Source organism: Drosophila rhopaloa, unplaced genomic scaffold (assembly GCF_018152115.1).
Source record: "Drosophila rhopaloa isolate 14029-0021.01 unplaced genomic scaffold, ASM1815211v1 contig_3, whole genome shotgun sequence".
In the NCBI taxonomy this organism is placed as follows: domain Eukaryota; kingdom Metazoa; phylum Arthropoda; class Insecta; order Diptera; family Drosophilidae; genus Drosophila; species Drosophila rhopaloa.
In genome coordinates, this window is record NW_025335123.1 from 5,193,711 (window position 1) to 5,207,035 (window position 13,325).

At 41.9% G+C, this 13,325-nt stretch overlaps 3 protein-coding genes across 3 annotated transcripts; all 3 read right to left on the reverse strand.

Annotated features, from left to right (window-relative positions):
• Positions 1-681: 681 nt before the first annotated feature.
• On the reverse strand, positions 682-1,139 carry LOC108046442. The gene is given in 2 exon segments (XM_017126102.2): positions 682-878; positions 881-1,139. Coding segments are annotated over 2 exon segments (372 nt in total). The 5' UTR covers positions 1,056-1,139.
• Positions 1,140-3,036: 1,897 nt separating this feature from the next.
• Positions 3,037-4,357, reverse strand: LOC108046437 (angiopoietin-related protein 2). Its single transcript, XM_044460817.1, has 3 exons — positions 4,337-4,357; positions 3,183-4,252; positions 3,037-3,079 (listed from the first exon to the last, which is right to left on the reverse strand). The coding sequence occupies exons 1-3, from the start codon at positions 4,355-4,357 to the stop codon at positions 3,037-3,039; spliced, it is 1,134 nt and encodes a 377-aa protein (XP_044316752.1).
• Positions 4,358-4,884: 527 nt separating this feature from the next.
• On the reverse strand, positions 4,885-12,157 carry LOC108046458. Its single transcript, XM_017126147.2, has 9 exons — positions 11,915-12,157; positions 10,034-10,382; positions 7,803-9,966; positions 7,625-7,737; positions 7,387-7,555; positions 6,877-6,967; positions 6,709-6,816; positions 6,472-6,604; positions 4,885-6,232 (listed from the first exon to the last, which is right to left on the reverse strand). Exons 2-9 carry the CDS (start codon positions 10,346-10,348, stop codon positions 6,209-6,211), a joined length of 3,117 nt encoding a protein of 1,038 aa, XP_016981636.1. The 5' UTR covers positions 10,349-10,382; positions 11,915-12,157; the 3' UTR covers positions 4,885-6,208.
• Between the last annotated feature and the right edge of the window lie 1,168 nt (positions 12,158-13,325).

A 13,325-nucleotide genomic window follows, 5' to 3' on the forward strand; every position in this document is an offset into this window, starting at 1 on the left:
TTTTTTATGAACTAATAATCATTTGCCCAGACACTAATTGGCGAGAGTTTACACGTTTTCCTTGATTTTCACTGGATTTTCCATTTTTTTTTTTGGGAATTATGGGCTATATATTCATTTTATGTATTGTTTTTTAAGTGTTTTAAGGTACTTACAATCTTATTTTTTAACTAGTATATATACAATAGAAATGATTAAAGATATTATATATATTATATGAGTATTTTGAATAAAGTCAATGGAACGTAAATACAAAGTTAATAGAGTAGACAAACATATAACAATTTCAGGATTTCTGAAAGAATGTTTTCCGTGGTTAATTCACATCTACATATATATAATTGCAGTTTAAATAAACTATTTTATTACCTCAATGTTTTCAAGAGTTTCAAAATGAAACTTTTGATTAAATAATAAAACCATTGAAAAACAATTTAGTCTTGTCGATTTAAAATTGCACTATAAAGTGTTGACTTTATATTATTTAGCATACAATTATTGCTTATGCTTTAAAGCCAAGGGAGAAGTTTGTTTTTGGGTTAAGATAAAACACAAAAGGAATGGTTAATTTGCAGTTGAATTTATTTCCTTATAAAATTCCTTATCTAATGCGAACTGTACACTTATGGTAGGCGTTAACTTATGGCCAGCTATTTACAAGTACCCCGTGTTCCCCCCGCCTCACTTCTTGAGCACCGCATTGGCACTCGTGTCCTGGTGGAACAGCCCCATCCGGTGGTACGCGCAGGCCACCCGACATCCCCGGGTGCAGAACTCCCGATCCGCGCACATCGAGGTGGCCAGACTCCGCTGGACGACCTCGAGGACGCGGCAGTAGTCGTGGCACATGTAGCACTCTGGCCGGGATCGGCAGAGGAGGGGGGCGTGGCCACCGGCAGGGACTGGCGGTAGCAGAGCTTGCGGCACTCGCCGATCCTCTGGGGTCGTCCTTCTTCTCCACTTCCACTTCCGGCGGATGTGGATATGGATGCGCCCAGCGCATTGCCAGCGAGAATGGTGATGGTCAGGCACACGATGATCCTTGGTACTGTCATGTTACTTGTGCCTCTTAAATGTGCGGACTTCCTTGCTTCTCTGAACTCCTGATCTTCGAATGCGGTTGAGTGTGAATCGATCGAGGTTTCCTGGACTTCTGATTGTCCCCGTTGCGGCGGGATGGCCTTATATACCGGAGACGTTTCATTCACAAAACCGGTGGAAAAACCCGGCTCACTACCTGGTCACCACTTATAGTACCTATGATTAGTCTCGGAGGGATCTGGATTCAGGTAATTGACAACACGTGTGCGCAACGCATCGCCGACGCACTTTCATGAATGATCTGCCCTGCTGGAAATCCCCTGGAATTTCCCGCCATTCATGGCCTTACCTGAAAAATGGGTTGAAAATCCCGGCGCCGCCATTTGGTGACAGTTTTATTATTGCGTAATACGTTTCTAACCGATCCACGGCTCGTCTGACTGCTCTACCTACTTAAGGAACTAAGTAGACAGACGCAAGTTAATTGGGAAAGTTCTAGGTAAAACCGCACTTGGAGTCCTATTGATAACCCGCCATGCCAGACAAATTAGCCCAGAAGAATGCTGAAGAACTGTACGGTACATATATGTATGTTTCATTTATAAAATAATGTTCTCAATAAAATACATTTAATTTATTTTATTGAAGTATTTTAAAAGTTCGCTTTAGCTATATCAGTTGACTTAATAAAATGTTCCAAGTGTACCATATTTCTTTACTATTTCAATCATGTAAGACAAATCATTCAAAATTAGATTTGATCAAATTATAATAAATAAAATTTAAAGAATTATCATATAGGAGACTGATTAGCTAAAAATAATAAGAATATTGCATAAAATATTTTAATCAAATTGTAAAGAACCTTTTTCTACAACAAGTTTTTGTTATTTTCCAATTTAAAAAGTCATTAAAAATTGTTTAAATTGTTTACTTCTAGGCCATTGTCTTTTCATATATAGTAAGTACATTATCACCAATCTTGTTGTCTGGGAATTTCTTTTCGGATGAATTTTCTGAGTAATATTGATAATGAGTTTTTATAATAAGTGAGCAGTGTAAGTAAGAAACACCCTTGTAAAAAATTCTCATAACATATTTTTTTAGAAGCAATTAGTTTTTAATAATTGAATAAGCTCAATGTATTCCTGTAATTTTGTATAAACCTGTAACATTTCTCATGTGAAAACTGGTAGACTGGCGCCACCTAGGAGTAACGAATCGATAAGAGCCACCTATGTAACGAAGTAAATTGGGCACGTAAAATGCTTGTAAGATACATTTTATAGAATGTATATGAAAATTTAGGTACAACTTTTTTTTGTTGTAAATTTAAATATTGTAATATATTCCAAATAACTACTATGTATCATATCTTTTTGAAAAAATATAGTATATTTCTTTTGCCAATGCGGAGGCTCAAACGCGACTTAGGATACCTAGATAAGATACTGTCATTATTGCTATAAATTGTCTATATACTATTTTTCCTTTTTATTTGTCAAACCAGATAAAGGGCACATAAGCAATATGGATTAGAAATTTTCTACGGCGTCTTACTTTTTTTGTGTCCATACCCATTGACCCACTCTAATGTAGATAATTTTTATTTCAAAATATTTTGAACATACATATTTGGTGCCTGTGTATCAACTTGCGCTCTTAGGTGTTTGGGCCTTATCATCATTTCCGAAAAGATGAGCGACACAAAGTAGTCGAGGTTTTTCCACGTACTCCACTGAAATCCCTGGGATCCGTTCTCTTTTATACCATCCCTATGGTATTTTCTATTTAGCGAGCTGTAATTGAAAGTGTTTTTAAGGCAATGCGGATTGAATGAGCTCTGATAAACAAATCACAGTCGACATTCCAAAGCTCAAACCTTCATCTGCCAACGTTAACATTTTAATTACATAGATTTACAAATTATAATAAACATATTATTTTTATTTACTTAGAGAAAGTTGTAGAACGGCACGTAATTTCAAAATATTTTCAGCATGCAATTTCCAAACTCTCCAAATCCAAAGAACTTAAACTAAATAATAAAGGAATAAAATTTGAAGCAAAAAGCCTTCTGTTTTTTAAGTAATCGTAAACTTACAGAAGTTCGAGTTAGTAATAATTTTGATGGAACATACCTTATGCAGCAACTTTTACACCACCAACCACCGGCGGGATCTACATCGCAATTAGCTTTCGACTTGTTATTATCCCGGTCGAATGTGCAGAATCTGTCGTTCAGGTTGTGCGATAGAAAATCTCCGGCCGGACCATAATGTTGCCCCAGGGATTTCAGACTATACCCATCGGACTCGCTGCCGATCTTGAAATCATCGTAATAAATGTACCGGGAGCCTCCATTAAACACGCCGAGCTTGATGTAAAGTTCGTGCGGTACGTACTTCGTCATCAGGTAGATTCTCTCCAGGCCGAGGAAAAACTCGGCCTTTACGTTTCCGAATCCGTTCTTATAGTCCTCCCAAGGTCGATCGAAGTTCTCGGAGCCGTCGAAACGTTTTTGAATGGTCATCCAACCGGATTCGTTGCAGGGCACCTCGAATTGTTTCAATCCGTGGGATTTTATTTTGTAAATGCCACTTGGGGTGCCACTGGGACATCTGTCTGTTCCATTACACACCATGAGATCGTCGGTGACTTTAGTTAGTTGTTGGGTAATCGATTTCACTTGACTGCTTAAGCTATTGATCTGAGTGTGTTTGAAGGCAATGTGTATGCCTTGATCCATAATTTGTGAATCCTTCACCTTTATGAGATCGTCTTTGAGTTTGAGCTCACCTGTGGCAGCCACCAACATACTCTGCAATTCATTATTATTCGCTATCAAAGTATTTACTTGGTTGATCAGTTCCTTTTGATCCTTAAGTTGCCCAACTTGTGTCTCCAGTTCTTTCCTCAGATCACTGATTTGTGATTCTTGGGACTTGATGTGACCCCTAGAATGTTCTATTTGACGCTGAAGTTCCTTAATATATTCATTATTATGGATTGGTTCACTTTGAGAATCGATTAGTTTATTTTGAATAATTGATAGTTCTTTTTTGAATGTGTCTTCTCGTTCAGCTAAAATTAAGTGGCGTTGCAATTCCGTAATTGTTTCCAGCTTGCTATTTAGAGTGTTTTTCAGTTCATTGTTGGAATCGGTTAATTGCTTAAGCTGTTCGAGATGATCGAACATGGGCTTCAAAACCTGCAAGCAATGTCCATCACACTGATTATCCATATAATTTACTGGGTCTGCGTCGGCTATGGAAAGCCATAAGACCAGACAAACCGGCAACCAGTACGATTTCATGATGTCTTTTTAGAACTGGCGACTCCAAACTATACTAAACCTAAATTATAGCAATTGTGCGGCTTATACACCAGAGTTCGATTGAGATAAGAACGCGTCTTGATCCTATAAGGTCAATTCGTATTGTTCGAGATCTTTAAAAAGCTCTCATTATCTCTAAAGCGCATGGTTGTGTTAATTCCTAAAAAGTTTAAAATTTACGAGTCTATAAACTTATTTAATAGCAGCTTTGAAGCTGTCCAAATTCTCTTAATAAAGATTTACCCAATAAAAAATTTGTGTTTCAAATGTTGTACACTTTCTCATGGCTGTCAGAAGCTGAAATCGCTCACAGGTGTGCATTAAAAATATCAAAATTAACAATTGTTGTAGAGTTGGATTTTTTAAACACCAAGAAACAGTCAGTTATTCTGTTAAAATAAGACCTGTACTGTTTTGTATGCATTGTTTACAAATTCTTAAAACAAAACGTATCATTTCTTGTAATTCTCCCATATGTATGCCCCAAGAAAACAATCGATGGAAAATTTCATTGTTTAATTTTTATTATTAAAAATTTTCTTTATATTGCCTTTGTTGTTTTGCTCATTTGCTGTGACCGTTCGTTTCCCTTCCTCGCCCTCTTATCATCTGCATTGCTTTGTATTTCTATCGTCATTCGTTTATTTTAATTTCCATAGACAAATATTGTTTGTTTAATGTTCAAGGAGGAGCAGAGTCCAAGACGGACTCGAATTTGGCTTGGCTTGGCTTGGATTGGATTGGATTGGAGGAGGTTTTCTTATATCGTATACGTAATTTTACGAAAAAAATATATATAAATACAAACTAAAAACAAACCATACGCAATAGTGTACAAAAGAGTTGCGCTTAAAACATAAATAACAAAGCCGAAAACAAAAATTAGTTAACAATTCAAATAAATCTAAATACAAGTATTGGTTGTTGGTTTCCCATCATTCATCTGTGTGAGTTCCACTAATTGCTATTCTCAACAACTTCGTTTGAGTACATGACATGGATTAAACTAAAGTACAATAATGGTTGGTTTATACATGTTCGATCTCCACCTGTGGGGGATCCCTTTCGCTTAAGGACCTTTGGGCACTGGCATTGTGATGATTGAGCAGCTTCGAAATGGTTTCAGATCGAGTGTGCGTAACAGAACCTCAACTATATGGGGGCTAGGCTATATCAAATCTATTAAATATCAAACTGCAAATCGTCTTCCATTCAACATTCGACGACTTATTTAAATCACAGCTAAAAGGCAAGCATAAAAGTAATTAATTGATTACACAAAACATCAACGACCTTGTCTCTTTCTCTGTCTGATTCGTGCCCAAAGGGGAGGGGGTTGTGGTTTTGGTTTTGGTTGTGGGTGGGACTTGGATTACTGGCTCTCAAACATACTTATGTACAATTCTGTTATTCGTTTACTTGACTACGCATAATTAATTTATATAATCGTCATATTCTGGTTTTTCTGCGTTCCTTTCATTAAATAGTTAATATTTATAGTATAGCACCGAGTACAAAAAAATGATCAATAAACAGAGTTTTGAATTTTGTTTTCTTGGTTTCTCCTGGTTTTTCGTTTTTCGTTTTTTTTTTTAGCAAAACTAACAATTTTTTTCGCTTTGCTTACTCATGTAACTTTTTGTTTTGTTTGGTGTTTTTTTTTTGCTGTTCTTGTTATACAGAACATTTAACGGTTGTTTGTTTGTTTGCTTTGTCGCTGTTGTTTAATGTTTCGTTAAATTCTACTACTTATTTAAGGTAATAATTTCTGTTGCTTTCGTTTACGTTTTGTTGTCACGAGCGAATCCATTCTGTTTTGTATTCCCTTCCTTACATCGTTCCATCGCCAGATATCTTAAAAAATACAAATAAAATAAAATAGGTAATTGTAAAGAATTATTATCCTTGAATAGTAATTAATAATATATAAATTAACATAACTTTCTTAGGAACAATTCCCTAAAATTATACTGTACATAATGTTAGTTAATTTTAAAGTTAGTTATTCCAAGCATTTAATAAAATTTGAAAAATAATTGTAATTTCATTATGCTGCGTTAAAAGTTATTTTTGTTAATTGAGGACCAACTCACCTGCGAATGCGAACTGTCGCTCTCCACCTGCTCGGAGTAGCAGTGCTTATAGTTAAGATAGTCTAGAAGTCTTCTCGGTAATGGCAATGTCTGTATAAGATCCTTTCGTATAACCGCCTTTAGTATAACAAATCTGAAAGGATAATAGACAAAGACATTGTATATTTACATAGTTTTTAGTTCGGTAAGTTCGGGAGAGCATCCCATGGAACTCTTGGATTCGCCGGATAAACCCACCTGCACATGTGCTGCAAGCTTTGTACATGCTTAAACCTAGATACTGGATTGGTTAATTGCACACGCATTGGTCCGTGCTCAGGCCGACGATGCAGAAAGAATAGATATCTGTGGAGTACAATTTGGATTTAATTGATGGAGTTGTGAATCCAACTGGGCTGCACTAACCTGCCGCTTCGCGAATGCTCGACAGCCTTCTCAATGAACTCGGTGATAGTTTGCGACTTGAACTTGGCGTACGAGCCGAAGGAAAAAGTTCCTGGAGAAAATATACAAAACATAAATCAATCTTGGTTGGATGTACGTAAGTTTTAGACATACAAATGGCTTAAGGTGTCCGAAATAATTTATTTAACTGTTTAAAAGGTTAATGGGCTTCGTGATATCAGAATTGGATATATTTTATTTATTGGTTGTAATTTTTATAGTTGATTTTGCTAAGCGTTTTAAGAAATTTAGAAAGTATTCACTAGTTTATATTTGAAAACACGAAACTTATCAGAATGTGAGAAAAGACAAAGATAACATAGCCTCCTTGAGTCAAACAATCTGTTTTGACAATCCTTAGATATATATTTAAGTATTAAGATTATATTTTAGTAGTTAGATTTAGTTATATTTAAGTAGTAGGTAGGTACATGTTTAGGTCATAATGGCTTCAAAATCGCATGAACTCACCCTGATCCTGCTCGATCCGCACATGGCGCACGCAGTTGTTCAGCTTGAAGCTCAGCGAGAAGATGTAGTGGTCGTCGGAGCTGTCGCGCACGATGAAGGAGCCATCCGGCTCGCTGGAGAGCACCTTCTCGGCCGCCTCGCTGGACAGGGGACCCCAGTACCAGCCATACTGCGGGAAAAGATCGGGATACAATTAGCCCGATTACGGGGAGAGGAATCAGTGAAACAGGGAACCTACGTCTTTGACTTTCTCAATGCTGGAGGTGAACTGCAGCGCACGCGGCTCCTGGACCACGTTCGTCTTGGGCTCCTCCGGTTCCGGTTTCACGGCTTCAATGGCATAGGCTGCAGCTGTTGAAGGGATGGACTGCCATTAGAGGTTCATCTAAGCAGTGCCAAGCCACTAGCATACTCACCCTTCTTTGGTAGTGGTGGCAGGGCACGGGACTGGAACTTCTTGCGCAGATCGGCATTCGGTTCGTCCGCTTCCGCCGTGATCAACGTCCCGCCAACGCCGCCGTTCAGTTCGGTGGCCAACTGGGTTTGGCCCGCCGTCCCCGGAGCACTGGTTATCACGGCCGCCGGCGGGATCAGGGGCGCTGTGGCGGCTGCATTCGCATTTGCACTGGCAAGGGTGCCCGTCTGGTTGCCACCCGATCCCCGGCAGCGACTATGGTTGCTCCGCCGGAAGCGGAAGATGCTGCAGAAACGCTGCTTCAGATTCAGCGTGAATTGCGACTTCTTCTCCGAGTGCAGGACGTGCTTGTTGTTCGGCGGTTGCTGGTGCTGATTGTGGTTGTGGTGCTCCGTCGGCGGCTTCTCCAGCTGCTGTTGCGATGGCTGATGGTTGTTGTTGTTATTGTTGTTGTTGAGCTTATCGTTGTCCAGATTGTGCTTATTCTGCTTGCTCAGATACTTGCCACCGCCGCCACCGCCACCACTGTTGCCACTGCCACCGCCAACGCCGCCATCACTGCTCGCCCCGCCGACTCCATTGGCCGCTCCCGGGGGACCACCTCCTGCCCGGGTGGTGCCCACACTGCTCCGCGTCCTCGCCGTCGTGGTGGTGGTATTGGTCGACACACTCCAAATGGTCTCGTTGCTCGACTTGACCATCGGCTTGGGCGTGGGCTTGCCCGCATCCGAGTAGAGGGTGTGGTAGAACTGCTTCACCTCGTCGAGGGTCATGTGCAACGGCTCCGACTCGCTGACCTGGCCCATGCCCACCACGCCCACGGGCGTCCGGTACTTGCCGTGCTTGCTCTTCTCCCCATCCCCGTCGCTGGTCTCCGTGCCGGCGCCCGTGCCCGATCCTCCGTAGCGCTGCTTGCGCTTGTTCCGCTTGTTCCGCCTGCTCGCCTTGTGGTAGGTGGGAGCGGTGGGCTTCTGCTGCTGCTGCTGCTGCTCCTGCACCAACTGCTGCTGCTGCTGCTGCTCGATCATGTCCACGGGAAAGGCATAGATGTCCGAGTCGATGGGCACGTTGTAGAAGTCGGAGATCTCGCGCGTGAACAGCGCATCGTGGGACATGGCCTGGGTGATGAAGATGGAGTCGTCCGGCTTGTTGGCCGACGAGACATTCAGCGAATTGTGCGAGCTGCTCAGGCGGCTGTTCAGCGAGTTGCGCGAGTTGGGCCGCTGGCCATGGCTGTAGCCGTAGCCCGGCTGGTGGTGGTGGTGGTGATGGTGGTTCCCATGCCCGTGCCCGTACCCATGCCCGTGGCCGTGGCTGTGGTGATAGTGACAGTGGCTGGTGTGGCCCAGCGGACTGTACAGCGAGGCCTGCCGTCGCTGCAGGCTGCTGTTGTCCACCGGCTGTCTCCTGGCCCCGTAGTACAGGTCGTAGTCATGGATCTCCGACAGGCCGGCGCTGTTGAACCGCTGCTGGGCAGCCGCCGCCTTGGCACTGGCTATGTTGTCCTGCTCCGTGGGTATGGCCTTGAAGTAGCGGGTGTGGTCCTGGTAGTACGGACACAGCGTCTGCTTGATCTTCACTATGGACACGGGCGGCGGCGGCGATGGCAGCGGGGAGCAGCTACTGGCCTCCGACTGCTCCTCCTCCAGCAGATCGACGCTGTTGCCCAGCGAGCTGCTCACAATGTTGTTGGGCTCGTCGTAGATGTTGTCCGTATGGCTGTTCAGTATCGAGTCGCTCGAGTACAGATGCTTGTTGATCGCATACGACTCCTTGAGACTCATCTGGCCCAGGGCCTGGCCGTCCAGGGCGTCCAGCTTGCACTCGGCCTTGGCCAGCAGCAGGACCAACTCCTGGCTGGGCGGATGCGGATGCGGTTCCTCGGGCAGGACGGCCGTTGCCAAGCCGCTCACCATGGTGGCGGCGTCGTCCTTGAGATGCTCGAACGACGACTGCGAGGAGGTCCAGCGACGCAGGCTGTTCACTATGTTCTTGGAGATCGACCGCACCAGGGTGGTCTGCGGCGAGTCCTGGAACTCGGGCGGCGGATCGATGGGCGCCAGCGGACCCTTTTTCAGCGTATTGAAGTTCTCGGCACTCATCCCGCCCTCCGAGCAATTGTCCAGCGAATCGAACTGCGACACCTCGCCATCGCTCTCCACCATCTGCAACAATCACACGGGATTAGGGGGTTTGAGTCACCCAGGGGAAATGCGTGCGACGTAAGCTCACCTCAATCTCGAATTTGCACATGCCCAGCCGGTAGGAATCCCCGCTGGAGATGGAGCTGTTGGTGGTCAGGGGCACACCGCTGTCATCGCTCAAAGAGGCCGCCGCATTCAGCTCGATGCTGTTGGCGCTGACCAGTTCGTGATGCGGCGGTGGCATGATGCTGAAGCTATCGCTGCTGCAGATGCTGGACACGCACACGCCTCCTCCACCGCCGCCGCCTCCTGACACGCCTCCGCCACCGACGCCGCCCACATTGCCATTCGAATTGGAGCTGCAGTTGGAGTTGCTGTCCTTAAGCTTAATGGACGATTCCATTTTCCGGGCAAGAGACTCAGGTGAGAGGCAACAGCTAAGTGAAATAGATGAAAGGAAGGTTCGGGTTTTTAAAAACTATTAAAGATATCTCAAGTCATTATATTCTCAGTGCAAACGGTTTGAATAAGCTGTCGTAATAATACAATCACAAATAAAGGGATTAAAAGGAGATACCCGGTGTTTAAAAACTGTCTATAGGCATTTTTCAGAAGATATCTTAGGAAAAATTGTTGACGACTCAATCAAGTTATGGGAATTGTATATACATTTTTAGAGTAATTAAAAAGGACACAGCCTAATGTAAATGTTTGTTATTATTTAAATTTAGCTAACAAAGATATTGTTACCGAAGTATTCCAAAATATAATAACCATTTCTGGATTGTGGTATTTTGAATAAAGGTTGATTGATATGTTTGTTAAGATAAAAACTAGTTAGTCTATTAAAAATAAAATTCGGATTAATGTTAGATATACTTATGTATAATTTATTTACTGTAAGAAAGTAAACTTTCTTTCCAGGTGAAACTTCTCAAAAGTAATTTGTAATATTTGTGGATTTCGCCATATATAATATTTCTTAAAACGCCGCTTACTGCGAAAAAAAAGTTCAACTTGTCAACAATGTTTTGGCCACTTTCTGTGGACGGTGTTTTCCTGTTTTATTAGTCCACGACAGGATTGTTGTATAAACAATTTTTAAAACCAATGAAAATAGTATTAGCAACGATTTTGGGGGTTCGATTTTGATTAATTGGATGACACACATCCCAACCTATGACCTTTGGGTGCGGCGGCTGCAACTTGCAACGAATGCAATTGAAGGTCAATGACAGTTGCGTGCGCCGTTTTTCGTCCTGTCGTCCTGGCCGCCCCCTCACCGCCCCCGCCGCCCCCTTTTCACCTACGCTCGTGCTTGTGCGCAGAAATTGAAGCCAAAAAAGCAGACGAGACTTTTTTTTGGGCGTAGAGATTTAGGTGGGGATTTCGATTTGGCAAGAAGAGGAGTCCTTTCAAAAGGAGATTTTGCGCGAGATTTTCAAAGGGACATAAGAGATTTCAAGGATGGATCTTTGCCAATTGGATTTTGAAGTGCGTAAAAAGTACCGCTGTAGTACACACACACATGGGCATAGAGTAGCCGGAAAAGGCAGCCGCCCCCCGAAAACCGCCCACCGCCCACCGAAGTCGTGCGTCGTCGTTTTCGTAGTACGACGTTTGCTAGTATTTTTTAAGCCATTTTATATAGGTGCCGCCAGCGAGAGGGAAAGAGAGAGGAAAAGCGACTGAGTGCAGCAGCGATAACAAAAATTCTTATTAGAATTTTGTCACTCTGCATATATACACAACTCGCACACACACACGCACACACTTTGCTTTGCGAGAGAGCCCCGACACCTACGCACACACACACTGGCTTAATTTAACACCTTTGCTTAATTTAATTATTGCTCTCCTCTCGCGTACACACATAAACACACACCAGCGCAGGCCAGACTCGCACACACACACTAACACACCCGTTTGCATTCATTACAAATACAATTCCAGTTGCAATCGCACTTGCCTTTCGCTGCCTCTTTCGTTGATTCTCCTTCCTCCGATTCACGACTTCCGATCCGATTCCCGATTGCGATCCTGTCCCCACTTGCAATCCCGATTCCGATCTGATTCCTATTGGCTGCACTGCGCGCTCAGCACTGCAAGCACTTGATTGTTGACAGGATTGATTGCACGCATCGCAATTGCAATTGCTGCACGGCCGCTGCTTTCAATTTCGATTTCGATTTTCAATTTCATTTCAGCGTCAGTGTGACCGCGCCAATAACGATAAAAAATACCACCCGGCCCCAAAATAAATTAAATACCGTTTTATCTTCATGAAATACCAAATACATTCCAAAATTCGAATGGGGGATTCCCCAAACGACTGAATCGCTGAAAATTCAACAGAAATTTTCAGCACTTGAGGGAACACCCAAAAATATTCCTTTTGAATTGTCAAGAAGCTACCCGCGTAGCTGATTTATTTATTAAATTAAAACTTTTTTTTAATCACTGTTTAAATCTATCAGTATTATAAACTATCACTATTTAAATTAGTTATATTAATTTACTAAACGGCTGGATAGGTCTGGTTTTTTCCGCAATTTAACAGTCTACAAGTGGCTTAATTGCTAACATTTTTGAGAGTTGAATTTGTATGGAACAGGTGGCTTACAACTCAAAAATTAAGCGATTCAGTCGTTACAAATTTAACTGAAACTTTTAGCACTTGAAGGAATGGCCCTGTTGAATTGTTAAACAATTGTCACTCGCGTAACAGAACTATCTTCACATTTTTTGAACTTAAAAACATGGTTAATTTTATTTATCTGTGTAACTTACTATTGGGATCTCCGAAATGTATGATCCGATAAATTTCCAAGTTTGAAAGCAAGTTATAAATCATCTTCGTAAGACGTAATATGGAAAGACGTTTTATAAAAACTAAATTTAATAAAAATACTATTATTAAGGACACTTTTCACTGCCCTAGTTTCAGTATTTCGACCAGATTGAACATTCACAGGCGAGTTGAATATCCCACTGCAAGGAAAGGGCCTAAAAATGCCAGAGCAGCTGTTAAGCCAGGATTCATACCGCTGCCAAGATATTTAATGGCCAGACTCAAGCCATGGTGGATGGCTAAGATAACTCAAGGACTTGAACCGACTATTCGATAGACTTATCGATTACGTAGCCGTTTTTGATTTTAAATTTGAATTTAAACTAAATTTGTAAAATATATATATACCTTCTGCACAGAAGTTTTGACATCATCTCTGATTTCTAAAAATTGAAATTCCACAAACAATGTAATACATTGGTTACATTTGGTTGAAAAAATATATAAATTATAATAATATTAGATTATATGAATAATTTTAATACAATAAATATGGAAAATATTTAATTGAAAAATTGTATGTAGTTCT